This window comes from Nilaparvata lugens, chromosome 3 (genome assembly GCF_014356525.2).
Source record: "Nilaparvata lugens isolate BPH chromosome 3, ASM1435652v1, whole genome shotgun sequence".
NCBI lineage: Eukaryota > Metazoa > Arthropoda > Insecta > Hemiptera > Delphacidae > Nilaparvata > Nilaparvata lugens.
Genome location: NC_052506.1, coordinates 57,528,512 through 57,546,584, shown reverse-complemented (window position 1 = coordinate 57,546,584; position 18,073 = coordinate 57,528,512). Strand labels below are relative to the sequence as shown.

The 18,073-nt window shown below is 33.3% G+C and overlaps 1 protein-coding gene across 1 annotated transcript in view; it reads right to left on the bottom strand.

The window, feature by feature from the left end:
• Positions 1-4,384: 4,384 nt before the first annotated feature.
• The window catches only part of LOC111051734 (trifunctional enzyme subunit alpha, mitochondrial), a 29,594-nt gene continuing 15,905 nt past the window's right edge, over positions 4,385-18,073 (bottom strand). Inside the window, exons 5-12 of the mRNA XM_022338276.2 lie at positions 16,807-17,014; positions 16,380-16,555; positions 15,364-15,534; positions 13,207-13,429; positions 10,017-10,226; positions 7,401-7,596; positions 6,544-6,746; positions 4,385-5,620 (exon numbers count right to left, since the gene is read on the bottom strand). Coding sequence (XP_022193968.2) covers positions 5,417-5,620; positions 6,544-6,746; positions 7,401-7,596; positions 10,017-10,226; positions 13,207-13,429; positions 15,364-15,534; positions 16,380-16,555; positions 16,807-17,014 — 1,591 coding nt within the window. The 3' untranslated portion in view covers positions 4,385-5,416. The remainder of the gene's footprint in view (positions 5,621-6,543; positions 6,747-7,400; positions 7,597-10,016; positions 10,227-13,206; positions 13,430-15,363; positions 15,535-16,379; positions 16,556-16,806; positions 17,015-18,073) is intronic.

The following is an 18,073-nucleotide window of genomic DNA, read 5'->3' as shown; positions in this document are numbered from 1 at the left end:
ATCGTACAGTTATTGAAATATTTAAAAAAAAATTAAGTCGTAGAATGAGTAGTGCGTACTAGTAATGTATACTTAATTTTGTTCTATAGTTATTGGAACTATGATGCATTTATCAAATTTCATACAAAAATCAATTTATATCATGAATTGTACAGTTATCGAGATATTTCAATAAACAATTCAGTAACAGTTCTTACCAGTAATCTATTTTTCATTTTGTTTTGTATTTATTCGAATTATGATGCATTTACCAAATTTAATAAAAAATTTCATGACCAACCTAATCTAACCTAACCTAATTAACTTAGCATGACCAACATTATGTGACCTAACCTGACATACTAAGTTTTAGGCTGCAATACGTAATGTAACCCGTCCCAAACATCTGAGGGGCATCACCTAACCTGAAGCAAACTTAACATAATTCTAAAGAAGTCCAAACTTCTGGAGACTTAATCTAAACAGACACAAACCTAACCAAATCCATCACAACCAAAATATAACTTTACCTAACCTAATGCAAATTTATCATACACAAATCTAACCTAGCCTAACCTGATCCAAACCTAATAGTCCTACATTTAACCTAACTTTATACAGAACCCTGCCATGCCTAACCTGGACCTTCCTTATATATAAAAACCCAACATATCTAACCTACCCTAACCCGATCCAAACATAACATATCCTACCATGATACCAAACTAACCTACCCTATCCTGACCTATATAAACTAAGGTACCTGGTTTAAACCCAACCCACCCTAACCCAATCTACCTTAACCTTACCAGACTCTAATCTAACCTAACCGACCCATAAGGTAAACAATATTCAACCTTTTAATTTTATAAAATATCTTAATAACTACAAGATTTATCATACCGTATCTATTTACTAGACATATTTGTTCTAGAATTGATTATACATAACTCAATTGTTCTGAAGACCTGTTGATCACAAAAAACAACATATTCTTTTTTATACCAGAATTACACTTTTATCACATTTCTATCTTGAAAAAGGTTCCACTGGATTTCACGTCAAATTTCAAATAAGATCCTACTACCATTTTAATGCCCATTGGATCCGCCAATGAAATATAAAATTAATAACAAAATTTCAATTTTCCGCTATGCTTATCTAGTCAATCCTACAAAATTGACAACAATGTTACTCATACATATATGAATTTGTGTTGATTTTTTCCTTGATATGTACATAATTAATGTTGGATTCCGCAGGCCAAATACTAAAGTGCAGCCCTTATGGAGCTTTGCTGATGTTTGAAATCAGTGATCCTAAAAGGTAGGTCTTCAACTAACTTGAGTAAATTATTTTCAATTAGATGATGAATTAGCTCATACTAACTTAAGTTTATTCGTATGTCGTGTAATGAATAGTATTCATTTCACAATTCAAAGATAGTCATTGAAAATTTTCTCTATCTTCACTTTTCCACGGTTCAGTAGTTTTCAAGGCTTAATCAGTTTATTAATTCCAAATTTCTAGTAGTTAGCCTAGTTAGGAGCTGACCAGGTAGGTTACAACGAGGCATTAGCTTCATAGATAAGCAAAACTTTTCAGCTATTCTATTTTAGGCCTACCGCAATGTTTGAAATATTGACCATCGACCAAGGGCTTTAACCCCAAAACAGAGCTTGACTCTCATAGAAATTTCTGTATTTCATGCAATAAGGTTAGAAAATTAAAATGGATTTACATTACCGTTTATGCTGATAATAATAATTTTCAATGGCTGTTCATGTCAACTGCAATGAAATATACTTTGGATAAATGAAAAATCTATGCGGCAACATGAGATTTCCGATACAGGATTTTGAGTTTGCGTGAAAGGAAAGAGTAAAGACGACGAAATGTCAACCAATCACCTGAATTTGCAGTAAAACTGAACGTGTGCGTCTGTGCGTGAAGCAGAAGCACCGATCACCTGATCCAAGAGATGGCGCTTTAATTTGAACGTTGCACAATAAGACTACCTACACGTAACATTCAGTAGGATTACAATAATATTGCGAAATTAAGAACAGGCTACTGCTGTTACAACACAATAAAAATGTATGGAAGGATAAAGGATGACGTAGAATTATTCATCACTTTCATTAGAGAACTTCTTTTTTATAAGTACCGTACCGTGCAGTACCGTATCGTAAATGTACCTACTGACAAATTATCATAAAAATACTAATTTGGTCAATTTATTTTTAATTTTATCCTTAAACATCATTCATCAGCTTTCATGAAGTTGATTTTACTTTCCTTGCCCTATTAACTTAGGTAAGGAAAGTATGTATGAGTGTTTGTGCGTCTGTGTACACCTTATCTCATCTCCCAATTAACGGAATGACTTGAAATTCGGAACTTAAGGTCCTTACAATATAAGGATCCTACACGAACATTTTCGATCAAATGCAATTTAATATGGCGGCTAAAATGGCGAATATGTTGTCAAAAACAGGGTTTTTCGCGATTTTCTCAAAAACGGCTCCAACGATTTTGATCAAATTCATACCTAGAAAAGTCATTGATAAGCTCTATGAACTGCCACAAATCTCATATATGTAAAAATTTCAGCAGCACTGCACCATCTATGCAAAGTTTGGTTTTAGATTCCCAATCATCAGGCTTCAGATAGGTACAATTTAAACAAAAAAAATCAAGTGGAAAAGATCCAGCATAAAAATCTCTACAATTAATGTTCAGTAACATTTTCACCTAAAATTGAAAATAAGCTCGAAATTCGAGAAAATAAGATTATTTAATTGCAAACTGTTGGCAACTGTTGATTCTATTTAATCATTCACTATGAAGAGTTAGCAGACTTCGTGTGTCTGCAGCGCTATTGTCCTGTCACCAGCTGACTCAGATCTTAGAAAAGTAGACTTGAGATGCGCGGGAACACTAGCGTCAGTTGATAAATTTTCATAACGGCAAGGAAAGTAGTGTGAGTGCACCACACCAGATTTTTTTCACTTCTATACCGTGTAGGTAATATAGGAATAAATTGAATAATATTATTATAATATTGAATACATTATATTATATTTTTATGACTAGGCTATGGCCTACCCGTATACCGAGGTAACGTGCCGAAGTCCCAGTGTAACGGCCAAAGAACATTCTACATGGAATGGAATTTTCAAATAAAAATGTTTTTTAAAATTATTTTATATCGACCTGATTTTTCGAGACATATCAATTTTTTATATTTTTTTGAAAAACGTTAGTAACTAGAATTATTAGTCAAAATATAATTCTAATGATATATAGTTGGATAGAGGAAGAATTCCCAATAAAATTCATATAATCTGCTCGTTTGACGTTTTTGAACTTTTTATGAGCGCTCAAAGTTGGAAAAAGTACATTCATCGAGTTCAAAGCCAAACTTCAAACAGCGTTTTAGCGCTCATAAAAAGTTCAAAAGCGTCTAAGGAACAAATTATATGAATTTTACTGGAAATTTCTTTCTGTTTCTAACCATATCATTGGAATATTAGATTTTTGGCTGATCCACCCACAAACAAATTCAGGTTCCATTTCGAGGGGGGATACATTCCCATATCCTCCCCTGGATACGACACTGGCCTCAGGCTAAATTGACAAACATTCCACAGTAGCTTCCCTATCCGTGTTGTGTACATCTTCAACAGGATGCCAGTAGGTTTCCATGAGCAGGATGAACATTTTTTGGAGAGGCGCTTCGGATGTATCTTTAATTTTTAGCATGCTTCTTTAATCTGCTGTATGAAGATTTCATACACTGGTTGGAGTCTCCATGACCATCCATCCAACTCGATCTTGAGTAAATTTAATATTTTCAACTAAGTATGAACAAGTGCTGATTATAGATTGAAATCACTAAGCTGTATCACAATTTTTTCATAATAAAGCATGTTCTAGGAATAGTGGTCATTTTCAAAATGTCAGCATTTTTTTTAAATGTCACCAAAGCTTCACATTCATCTAATGTAGACTGTACCAAGTGGATATCACTATATAGTTGAGCAGCACATCAGGTATTTGTTAGCATTTACGACTAAAATCTTATGTATTTGGAGTAAATACTATTTGAAAAAGTCGAACTAGGGAGGGAAGTCGGGAATTGAATTATTCTTCGATTCACGTTTAGTCTGCTTGTAAACTACACTTAGATGCTGATATGCTCTCATCTACCCGGCCATCTTAGTTAATTCCAACAGCCCAGGAGAAAGAATGTGTAGAAAATTGCGACAACACAGGGTTCTTGTACTATTGGAACCGTACAAATCTGACAGGCGGCAATTGAAACCTTGAGTTAAGGCCTAATTTGCAGATAGTCTATTCATAATCTTGAGATGTACTGAAAGGGTAACTTAAAACACAAAAAACTATTAATAACATATTATATTTCAACAATTTCAATTTTACAATTCACCAGATCTCCATACGATAATATAAAAATATTTCACCATTTTCAACACAAATGAATTTAAAAGATTATAAATTTTCATTATTTGATTGATACATTAATACAATACTAAGAAGCAAGCACCTTGACATGCAATGCAATGCCTGTCAAAAATACAAATACATAGAATTTGTATTATCTAAAAATCTAATTCAGACTTCAGTTCAGGTGGTAGAATTTATTTCAAATTTAAAAGTAATTATTGAAGGAAGTAAATCTAGGTGTTAAACATTCTAAACAATTGAGAAAGAATGTTCAACTTGTAATAATTGGTAAAGTATAAATGGGATCTGGACAGCCTATCAAAACTTCAAAATTGAACAAACTTCATGGGGGTTGAATAAAAATTATTCTACTATAATGGCCTATGATAAACAATATGAGGTGTTCAATTGTCATAGTTTATAAATACAGAAACACACGAAGAAGAATAATTATATAATTGGACATTCAAGAAAAAAGTCGTCACAAAAATCTGAAAGATTGTAGAACTGAATATACTTATTCAAGTGATTCTTCCATTTCTGTTTCAAAATTTTCAAGCTTTAATGGTTAAAAGTATAACAACTTGAATTGGACTATTGAGATACATGAGTAAATGATTCAGTTTGATCTTTTGTGAGTGTGATAAAGGGATGACAGTGCTTTATTGAATAGATGAATGAAAATTGGAACATGAAACCTGTTCAGTAAATGTTTTACAATATATTTAATTGACTTTTATTTGAACAGAATTTAAAGCATTCTGAAATGGAATGATTGAAATTTAACATTCTTGTTTTATTAGGATGATGATAGAATCAAACACCACATAAACTGAATAAAGCATTACCTAAATAAGTTACACGAGCACAATTGATATTACAAAATATCTCTCTCTACTTTTAACAATAAGTTGTTGCTTCTTGCTTGTAAAATTATTGATCCCGTTACGATTGTCTATGGAAGAGTCTATGAAGGATAGAATTTTTTGGATGAGTCTCTGGAGTGGTCCATGAGCAGATCGCAAGGCTTGAATGGCGCTCCGTATTGCTGCTGGTAGAGGAGCATCTTACTCACTAGTTTGTCGGCGCCGTAGGCATCCACCCAACGGAAGGGTCCTCCAGAGAATGGCGGGAAGCCAAGTCCAAACACTGCTCCAACGTCGCCTTCCAACTACAAAAACACATAAATGTTGAATCATTTCTCCACAACTAGTCACACACATATGATTTACAATAGAAGTTACATTGTAACAACTGCATCTTGATCGGTATATAAAAATCCGGTGTATCAAGTTACGGTACTCAGAAAATAATTGAGAAAGATTACCATAGCACATAACTTTTATTTGAAAGAATGTTGTAGAAGTAAGGTGAGATAAAGAGATAATTATTGTTAAACTCGATAGAAGAAGAATTTAGTGATCTTCAATAAGATTGAACCTATTCAATATGATAATATTTCAATTGAATTGGCATTGATTTATAATCCTCGAATTCATAATTTAATCAGTACGAAAGTCTTGTAATTAATTGTATTTGTAACTTATAATATTAATTATTATATTTGAATCAATAGAGCTTTATAGTCTACTCAGTATGGGTAAATTAGTCTGAATAAAAATTCACAAATAGAAATAAAAATCGCATGACGGCGCATAACGAACAGTCTGTACAGTAACTCCCAAAACAGAAATCAACAGTCAGCAGGAAAGCAGGATTATAGGTCACTACAAAATTGTTATGCAACTTCAATGTTATATTTCTATATACTCAAAAAGGACGAAGAGCGAGTCAATTTCGTTGACTAACGATCTTGATTTGTATAATGGTTCAAAGAATATGTATTGAAAATTGGAAGTCGATTGATGAAACCAATCAAAAGTAAACGTCAACATTCATTCAAACTCCCAAACGGACGACTTGAGGCTCTAGTCAACGGTAAGAACTCGATACGCTCGTTCAATTTTTTTAGTTTTATGAGTAAGAATTTACAAGTTGGGGGTGAAGCTAGTAAGTTCAATGCATTATTTTGAATTCGATGCGTTTGAAAGTATGGATTAAAATAGGAGAGTAGTATTGATGGTTGAAACTGACCGGACTATCGAGAATTCCCTCTTCAAGGCATAACAAGGCTTCGTTGACAAACCGAGAAACCATGCGCAGTTGCATATCTTCTTCGCTCTGCGCTGCAACGGGACTCATCGAGTACTTCTTCAGAATCTTCAAAGCACCATCATTCACGGCACGCTCTTTACTTCCCTTCTTGTAAATGAAGTAACCTTTTCCTGATTTACGTCCTGAAATAAAATTTTTACAAACATATTAATTTGAGATTTACTCAGTTCGAGAATAATTACCATAATATTACAAAACAACATTCAATTTAGAAAATTTCAAACTAGTGGTTTTTGAAGAAACAGATTTGTTGATATATGTTATGTAGACATTCTTTGACTCCTGTACGAGTTTTTATTTGATTAGTAACTTAAAAGTTTCAAGATAATCATGTTTGTTAGTGGTTAGTGCTGAGACATGCTGATAATGTTTCAATTTCTTAAATCATCCATATAAATTTATAAATAGCGGTAAAAAATATACATTTTCTATTTCAATACATTTAAAATAGCTTCTTTTTTTCTTCATATTTTCTATCTTCTTTTAAATGAAAATTGTATTATTTGCAAAATTATATTGTAATGTGTGAAGGAGGCAGAATGTGCTTCTACCTGTTGTCTCCATTAATAAATAAACAATGGCAGTGTGCCGACTGCTGAATGTATGATTCTATATGTTTTAAAATCCAATTCATTAAAAGTTGGTAAGCTAACCCTGAAGTAAAGCAATTATCAAGCGAGTATAGAATTAATTCAATACTGTAGAATATTTATTTATTTATCTATACAATAAATAATAATAATATTAAGTTATATATTTGCATATAGAAAATATACCTAGGAATCCTGCTTTGACCATGTCTTGAAGAACTTCGATGCTTCCACCGGCAAACCTTTCTCCGAAGATTTTGCCAAGGTCGCCTGCAATGTGAGCGCCAACGTCAACTCCAACCTCATCGGACAGAGTTGCGGCTCCAACCGGGAATCCAAACTTCTTCGTCATCTTGTCGAGATCTTTTGGACTGACGCCCTCCTATCAAAAGTACGTGTTCAATTCCATTTATCGATACTTGCGTTCATGCATCAAAATAAAATTCATAAAATCCATTTAGAATATTGTTTGCAGATAAAAATTGTTCTCTTTTCATAAAACAATATTATGGAAGGATCATTAGTGGGGGATAATAATAACTACAGGAGAAAATATTTCAAATCATTTATCTTATGAAGTTTAAATGATTCAATGGTACTCAATTTTTAATTTTATATTGTATTTAACTTTTTTCTTTTATAACTATTTTCATTGTAATTATGTTTTAGGGACAATAAGGAAACAAAAAATGAAATTATTCTTCGAAATGAAACAAAGATAGTATCATGAAATACTCCAAGCAGAATTTCTCTCACTTTCAAGTAGAGCAATCAAAATTCACTATCATACTAAGAATGTGGTCCTCCTCTGGAAATGGACCATAATCCTTTCCTAAAGCAATAACATTTTTATAATTAACTTCTTCAAATAATGTTGAGAATGGATTGTACAACGTTATCACATCTAACTTTCAGGCAGATGCTTACAGATTATTAGGGAAATGAATTTCAGTTTACTCATCAGAAAATTACCTACCACTTCATCACTAAAAAATCACTGGTAGTATAACTAGACAAATTAATAAATAGATGAAATAAAATATTTACTTTGATTTAGGAATATAATCTCATTATTCAAACTAGAATTTCCTCACCACCAGTCTTTGACCATATCTTTGTAAATTTATTTTTCTACAACTGCGCGTAAAAAAATAATTTACATACTCAATTCTCCTCTTCTTTCTGAGGAGAATCTACTTTTTCGCTCGCTAACCATCCGCGCATGCGCAGTAAATTTTCTTTACGCTCGCAAATCATTCGCGCATGTGCAGAAGAGTTTCTTTACGCTCGCCAATCAGCTGATGGTAAGCAGCTCGCCAAAAGATCAGATCTCAACCTAAAAAGTCGGTAATTGTAACTCCGCCGATATAAGTAATCTAACAGGTTTGGGCAGTTGTAGAAAAAATTTTGTATGTGATTCGCGCGTAATGCTTCTTTATCGCTCTTGCAAAATTATCACGCTCCGCTTCGCGTCGCGTGATAAGTGTTTTGCGCGAGCGATAAAGTCGCGCATTACGCTCTTAATACATAAATAGCTATTTTGAGCTTCATTTAATATATTATTTTTCCAATTAAATTAAGACTCTTCAATTTAGACTTCTGTTTGACTGTAAATTTTATTCACTGTTTATATAATTGTAGATAGCAACTGTCTACGACATGAATATGTCGTATATCTACGATTTATGCTAGTCGAGCCACAATATGAAAAAACTGTATACGACTTTTTGCAAATTATGTGAATAATATTAATCTACAATCATTTCAACCTAAAATTATACTATTTCTAGAAACATTGTAACTGTAGTGACATATTTATGCACTGTTGCATTCTGTCTATCTGTTTTGAAACGTTCGGCAAATAAAATTTCCATTTCAATTCATGCTATAAATATCGGGGCACCGAGCTTCGCTTGTTATTTATCTATAAACTATTGCTAAACAGAACACAGTTCTTTAAAATGATTGGGGAAGGACTAACAAGCACAGCCTAAAACTGTATCTTCTCCGAATTTTGATTTATACACTATAAATAGTGCAGAAAGTAGGTTATGCTCCATACCCTTGAATTCAGGTTCAATTTCCAGTCCAATTATTTGAAAACAAAAAGTTCTAATTTAGATTGTTTACGAACCAAATTGAATAACAAAATTAAACTTACTAATCACTTAAAATGGTCAAATAATGATTAACTTTGTGAATTACGATATACTCTAGTTTAAATTGCTCGCTTAATATAATAGGATAACGGGGCACCGAGCTTCGCTCGTTATTTTTATTTATTGATAAACAGTACAATTATACTCTAAAATGATCGTGTTTATATTTCACGTCAGCTTATGAATTTCGGGGATGCGATATTTTGATTTTCCACAGATTCACCCGCTCACTTTTTACTATCCACAGACGACGAAAGTCTCAGCTGTTTCAGCCAAGGATGAATTATCCTTTTAATGTCGTTCAGCGAGTTTTCCCAAGGATGAGACCTAGTGCAATCAAATTTTTAAATCATGAACCTACTATGTTCCAAATTTCGTGAAAATCGTTAGAGCCGTTTTCGAGATCCGTTGAACATAAATAACCAGAAATAAAAATATAAACAGATATACAGAAATTACTCGCTTAATATAATAGGATTTGTATACCAACCACACGCAGATATAAAAATCTCTGTGGATACATTTTATGTATTTTTTGAATTTGAATTTAATATCTTAATAATTGCCTTTGGTATGCTAGGAGATTACATTATCGAGGCTCTGACTACATTTAGCGATTCATTCAAATGATTGACTATGGTACCTGAAGCAAGCGCAGTCCTTCGGAGGCCATAGTGGTGAGAATGCGGGTGGTGTAGAAGCCAGGACCGTCCTTGACCGTGATGACCACTTTGCCCTGCTTCAGGCCGACCGACACCGCCGCGGCTGCTGTGTCCTTCGACGTTTTGTCCGTTGCAATGATCTCCAACAGTTGCATTTTATCCACAGGAGAAAAGTAATGCATACCAATTACCTGCAAATAATTGCATTTCCGTGGTGTATAAGAAATGAATTTCAAGCTTATTTTATCAATCGGATACAGTATTTCTTATTTAGATGTTATCTCAGTGATCAATGAAGTTGCGAAAAAAGTTTAATATTAAGGATTGAACTTTGATGGTCAACTATCAATTTGATTGGATCAAATTAAATTACCTAACTGACCGAGCGAAGTGAGGTCTAAGATTCAAGTCGACGGTTTGTCATTTCTCTTAATGTTTATATGTTGAACATTTAAGGCGAAACTCGGTAATAGATTTTCATTAAATTTGACAGGTATGTTCCTTTTTAAATTGCGCGTCGACGTATATACAAGGTTTTTGGAAATTTTACATTTCAAGGATAATATAAAATGAAAAAGGAGCCTCCTTCATACGCGAATATTGGAGTAAAAATCAGACTATAGAATTATTCATCATAAATCAGCTGTTTAGTGGACTATAATACTACCCGTTCAAAAACATCGAACATCTTGAAAATGTGTATCTTTCCATCAACGTTGTAGACACTTGCAGCCAGACCTGAAAACAGCGCTTACACTCACATTCCCGGACGACACGTCACGGTACGATAGGACATAAAGCTCTATGTTTATTTAGAATTTTTTTATAGACATTTTAAGTTGATGAATTATTTATAATTTTTGAGAAAACATAACAACAGGTCAATGTAACTTACTGAGCGCGAGGTCTACTGTTCACAGAACTACTAGTAAATAATTATAAAAAAGGAGTTCAACGTGTTTCAATATGAAATATTGTAATAATGAGAGCGTGGTGAATGTATGATTTGGGGAACATGAAGAAATACAATGGGGTCTACTATAATTGACCGAGCGAAGTGAGTTCTAAGATTAATGTCGACGGTTTGGCATTTCTCTTAATGTTTAAATGTTGCTCATTTACGGCGAAACGCGGTAATAGATTTCCATGAAATTTGACAGGTATGTTCCTTTTTGAATTGCGCGTCGACGTATATACAAGGTTTTTGGAAATTTTTCATTTCAAGGATAATATAAAAGGAAAAAGGAGCCTTCTTCATACGCCAATATCGAAGTAAAAATCAGACTATAGAATTATTCATCATAAAGCAGCTGTTTAGTGGACTATAATACTACCCGTTCAAAAACATCGAGTATCTTGAAAATGTATCTTTCCATCAACGTTGTAGACAGTTGCAGCCAGACATGATAACAGCGCTCACACTCACACTCCGGGACTACACGTTACAGTACAATAGGACAGAAAGCTCTATGTTTATTTAGGATTTTTCTAGACATTTTAAATTGATAAATTATTTATTATTTTTTGAGAAAACATAACACCAGGTCAATTGTCTCTTTTCTGTATAGGGCTGCTTGTAATATAAATAGAAATAAATTTGTGATCACTTGAAAATGGCATCAATGTTGAAACATGTTGTGATTAAATAATTAAAAAAAAGGTACTAAGATTTTTATTTCTATTTCTATTCACAACAGGACAATGTAACTTACTTAGCGCGAGGTCTACTGTTCTAATAAACTACTAGTTTATTATTATCATCTAGAGAAAACATTTTTCAATTTGATGAGCATTTTCTACATTATCGCTATATAGAGAGTGTTTACGAACTCGCTACCAATACTCTAGGGCATTGTTCCTGGGTAACAAACATATCTAAATTGTCTGGAAGTCTTTAGTTACTCACACAGCGGCCATTTCGTTTTTTTCACTTATTTTTTTCTAAATAATGTTTGAACATACGAAATTGAAACTTTGCACGATCATTTATAACAACTAGACAAAGCTACAAAAAATTATCATAATTTTTCAAATTCATGAAACAAAATGGCAACCATTTGGATTTTGTTTCTTGAATAACTCAGAAACCGTTAGTTTTAAAAAAACGTTACAATAATAATTTTTTTATTGGTACCAGATTTTTTCAAGATTGAATCAATATTAACTGGGATATGGCAACTTAAGTGGTTGGTGACCCACCTTTAGAGGGTTATGTAACGTTATTTTATTGCTTTAAATGACCTAAAATCGCTTATAATTAACATACAATGCAAATATAGATTGTTGCATCATTGAGGGAGATTGTTGCATCAGCATGCCTTGGTTTGCACTGCAACAAACTTTCAATGGTCACCTATCGTTAAGGTATGCCATAGGCTATATCAGTTAATATTGGTTGGTCCAATCTTGAAAAATCTGGTACCAATCGATAGTCAATAAAATTTACTAAAAAAAGTTATTCTTGTAAAGTTTTTGTAAAACCAACGGTTTCTGAGTTATTTGAGAAACAAGATTTAAAATGGCCGCTATTTTGTTTTATGAATTTGAAAAATTATCATATTTTTTTCTAGCTTTGTCTAGTTGTTATAAATGATCGTGCAAAGTTTAAATTTCAACAAGTAAATTTCGTATGTTTAGCCATTATTTTTAAAAAAGTGAAAAAAGCAAAATGGCCGCTGTGTGAGTAACTAAAGACTTTCGGACAATTTAAATATGATATTTAGTTATGTTTGTTTCCCAGGAACAATGCCTTATCTAGAGTATTGGTAGGGGGTTCGTAAACACCCTGTATATAAATCTCTTTTAGGTGAACAGGGATGAAACCACGATAGTCAGTCTCATGAAGTGAGTCAGTTGAAGATTTCATGTCCAACCAACATAGAGTACGTGGAGATGTCTGATGTGTGTAGGAGGAGTATGTGAATCGTATTTACAAACTTCAAACCATAAAGTTATCAATGTGTGAAAAACTAATGTAGTTAATGTGTGCATAACTTCCATTTTTACATCTGAAAAAATCCTAGTGATGCACATTGAAACTTGCAAGTTTTTAAATCAAGTAATTTTGAAATAGAAATTCCATGTATTATGGTTCTGGAGAGAGCAGCCTTCAATTACTGTAATATTATTCTATTGTCTAGTAGTGCATGATATGAAAGGTAGGAAACTTACATTTTCTGGTCGTTTACTGGCGGCAGCAACCTTTGAGATGGGGATGGCACTTGTGTTGGTAGCAATAATGCAATGCGGAGGTACTACTTTCTCTAGCTCATTAATAACTTTGTGTTTAATATTAATATCTTCGAACACAGCTTCGATTACAATATCGGCATTTTTGAACTTATCATAAGAAAGTGTCGATTCTAACGATGCTACGTAACGATCTCTTTCCAAGCTAAAACAAATGGAAAACAGAATTTAGGTTAACAAATTATGTTAATATTATTAAATATATATTATGATATTGTATTTGCATATTATGAAAGGATGTGTATATTACTATATACAGATTTACAGATGAAAAATTTCAAAATTGTATTTTATTGGACAGAAGTTTATATACATTGGATTGAAAAAGCTATTGGATAGATATTATTTAGCAGCCTAGGAATTGATCTCAGCTAAGATCAGAAGATTTTAGTCAGGTCTCACTTCCATGCTTTCGGATGGAAATGATAAGAGTTCCAGCTGAACAGTCATGAGGCTAACAATTATTATTGAACGAAAATCAAAATTAAATGCTGTAAATCACCCCGAAGACTTCTGCTACTGCAAATATTGACAAAGGGGTAAACAGCTAAATCAGGGTGGCCACTCATTTTAAAATAAAATATTCATGAGTAATTCCCGGTTTTCCAGAGTAAAATTTCAAATTTTCCACGTAGAGTATCCGCGGTATTTGAGGAACAAGATACATTCGTGAATAATTCATTATAGAAATCTTCAGTTTGATCTTCCATGAGGAATTGCGAATAGCATATTTAAATTTCAGAATATTTTTATAATTTTTGACATGACAAGAATATCGATGTTTTTAAATATTTTTTTGTTAGGTAGTTCAAAAACATTGCCAATTATTATTGCCAACCATTAAGAATTTTTTCATTTTGAGTTTATTGTTACTGTACACTTCTTTACTAAATTAATTGAAATTTATGAAAAATTCATGAGTAGCCTAATTGGAGAAATTCATGAGGAATTCAAGGTTTTCCCGGTAGGTGGCCACCCTGTAGATGGAAAATCGATGAGCGCTACAATTCAAAAGTTACTTGTTAGCCCGGGAAATTATGTAATTTACAGCATTTAATTTGGATTTTTGTTAAATAATAATTATTATTTCATTAGCATTTGAATAAATGCAATATCTCAGTAATTCCCAACTGGCTCATTGACGGCCAAAATACATTTCAGGCGAGGTGAGAGCTTTCCGTAGAGGACACCCCATCATCAAAAAACCACATACAGTATAACATACTTGTTTTTCATGGATACATAGATGAAAATCTAGTTCACACATTGAAAACGGTGAATATAAAATTAAGTAGTTTCGATGCTCATAATAAACTATGGATGAAGGTTCAGCATTATTATTCGGCTTGTAACGAAGAGATTGAGATCGTCATCATGCAGAAGTCATGAAAAGTTTTAACAAGTTCCAGCTTGATGTAGGTATTCAGCAGAAATCATACAAGGTTTTCCTAAGAGGGCGCTAGAAAACAAATTAAAGCGAGAGATCAACGTAGAGCGCGTGAAGGATTATCATTTCAAAGCTGAGAAAACTACCCAAATGTTATAGATTTTACATTTTTCTGTTTCTTGAAAAAAATAAATAAATTTGAGAAACTGAAAATAAAATTGTTTACAAAAAATGACCAAGGTGTTCATTCAATTAAATTTGCTCCTATGCTGACTATGAAGCCATTTTTTCTTAGAGAAAGGCACAATGCATTTGAGCACAGATATGAGCTTAGCAAGCCAAGAGCACCTTGTCTGGGACTCTCTATTCCTGAGTCGAGAGCGCCTTGCCATGTGGGAGGCGTTCGACATTGTCGTGCGTCCCCAGCATAGCCACACTCTCAACACTGGATTGTTCTCGTCTGAAGTTGATTGAATAATATAATGCAATCGCCGTCAAAGCAGACATTTTTAAGGCAGTAATGAATTCTCCCGAATTCTAATTGCTCTTTTAGTGTAGAGACTTTCTCCAACCACAATATTGAATTAAATTTGCACATGAAATTAAAGTGGAAATAGGACACCTCAACGAACAGTTCGTATGATAAAATTCAAATTCAGATGATTTTAGATATTGTATAGCAATGACGTTACCTGCTAATCTTCTTCCTTTTGACAGCCCCTGACAGACCGGTCTGAATCTGACTGACTCCTCGGCTCAAACCTTGTTCAGTGGTGTCTTTCAGAATTACATTGTATCCCTTATCTACTGAAACATGTGCGATGCCAGCACCCATCAGACCTGCTCCTACCACTGCGACAGTCCTGGAAAGTACACAAACGAATGTACTTGAAAAATCAACAACAGCATAGGTATCCCAGAAATATTCTCAATCACAGAATTTTGTATCATTCAAAGAGCAATATAGTAGGCTTATTACATTCTCAATAAAATGTTGATGCATTTCTAAAATTTGGATTGAATGATTCAAGAAGTCTACCCACATGATTCTGAATTTTAAGTGTACATGTTGGTTCGGCCTTGGGGACATACTTGAATTTCCGGCTAACAGCCGGGATGGAGGACGAAAATATGTAATTTTAGGGGTTATTTGAAAGATACTCAAGTATCGTAGACTACGTGATAATCCAAAATTAGTTACAAACAAAGCCTCCCTTTACTTTTACTGCAGATGACAAAATAATGGGCAAGTTTCATTTCTCCTGTTACTAGTAATTTATCCTCATAAATAAGTACAATAAATAGAGTATGTATTCTAATAACGCATGGTTAAACCAGGCAAAATCTCATCTCGCATTCACGCGAATATGGGTTTCTATCATGAAATAGTAACCAGGCAATCAACAATATTCGATAATAAATATCCAAATTTGGATACTACTAAATACTTGCTTGAAATACTGTATATAGTTTTTCAAAATTAACATTTTAACATCATGTCTAGTTCAATAGTTTCGCTACCAATGTAGTAGCAGCTTTCAATTGGATCAGTGGTTTTCAGTCTTTTATGTTTGGTAACCCACTTTGAGATCGTATCCATTTTCGCGGATTAGACCGTTGGTTCTAGTATTTCAAGCCGTTTTATCAAGTAGAAAAAGTAGAAACAGAAGTATATAAAATGAGCTTTGTGAACTACTCATGCCCTTACTTAATATCTTTTTGTGGCTTTCCGAATCTGTTTTTCTTGCATTCAGTTTGTCCTTTGAATAAGCCGATCAAACCCTTGCTCTGAGGTGTCATTGCCAGTTCGGCGAAGCCATTGCTTTCAGCTTCGTAGCCAGCTTTCGGTCCCTTGTCTACTCCGGTTCTGATCACTTCCAAAATCTGAAAAAGATTTAACAAAATACTAACTAATATTATAATATGATAACATATTATTTTCTTGGAACAAGACCAATTTTTGTCAACGTTATTTCAATCACAGAGGGAGAGAAACCGTTTTTGGTTGACCCTGATGTTTCTTAAGAACCATTGTTAAGATATGTTTTAAGTGATAAATATGTCTAGTAGAATGTTAGCAAAATACGATCAAGTGCCTGAAACATAAAAGATAATAATAATTTCAATGGATGTACCTTGAGAGGAGCCGGGTAGAGACCACCAGTCATTTTCATGACTTGAGACTTTGCTTTTGTGAATACTTGATCTTTCACCCAATCGTACTGGAGTGCAAAATTCATAACTTTGTCAGCAAGACCCTTTTTACTTCTATCTGGTTTCAAAGCACCCGAGGCTAGATCCTTCGCTGATTTGATCGCAACCTCTTCCAAATATTCGATAGTCCTAGAAAATAGAGAAGAGACAAAAATTGAAAGGAAATTCGCTAACAATTTGATGTTTGATAAAACCAGTTTGATAAGCAGTTTAAATAAGAATGCATCAGTGCTTGATGAATAAAATTTTTCGATTGTTCAGCTTTATATGGCTAGAGCGATTATGTTTTCTCAAGTTACAATTGAATTTCAAATGATTGAAAACTCAACTTATGTATTCAAATCATATATATAATCAGAAAATGACCAACAGGCCCTGCCCAAATTTGTTTCGAAATTTGCAGTGGGTCCAAAAAGTATAACAATAAATAACTGTAAGTAATGTAATTTGTAGCTTGAATACAAATAGTAAACAATTGGAAAATAAAACAGAAAAAACGCATCAAGTTTGGAAGAAGAGCATTATAGATTTGTAGTGAGTAGATTAACAGTTAACTAGTGCTATCAGCCAGGTAATCACAACTCTTCATACAAATGCAAAAAGTATTGATAAAGATAATTTTAAAAACACTAATAAAGTTCAAAACACCAATTTTTATTCCCTCCGGCTCCTCGCGGAGCACTTCCAGAGCTTTCGCTGGCCTCTTATTGGGAACCACTAATAATAATAATAATAATAATATCGAGTGACCTGGCTGGCTCAGGTCTGGTGTCAGAGTTTTCAGGTCGCAGCTGATCAATTTCAGGGCCTCTGACATGACCTACTGATCAAGATTAATATAGAGAAAGATAAAAATCAATTTTATTGTATTTCCTCATCCAATTAATAATTAGACGAACTTCTAATAACCTAATTTAAAAATATTTTCTATGGCTCAATTGAATATAACATTGTATGAAATATTTAACCGTAAGTGCTGATTGAAGACGTCTTGACTTCTCTAATTGATTCTCTTCAGACATTTTCAATAGCTGTTGATATATTCAATTCCCGTGAATCAGGAGTTTCCTTATCAAACCTGCCACGTTAGCTCTCTTGGCAACTCATTATACTTTCTTACCAATCCTCACGGAATTTATTAGTCTCAACCCAAAAACTATTTCAAATAATAATTGTATGCATTAAAGC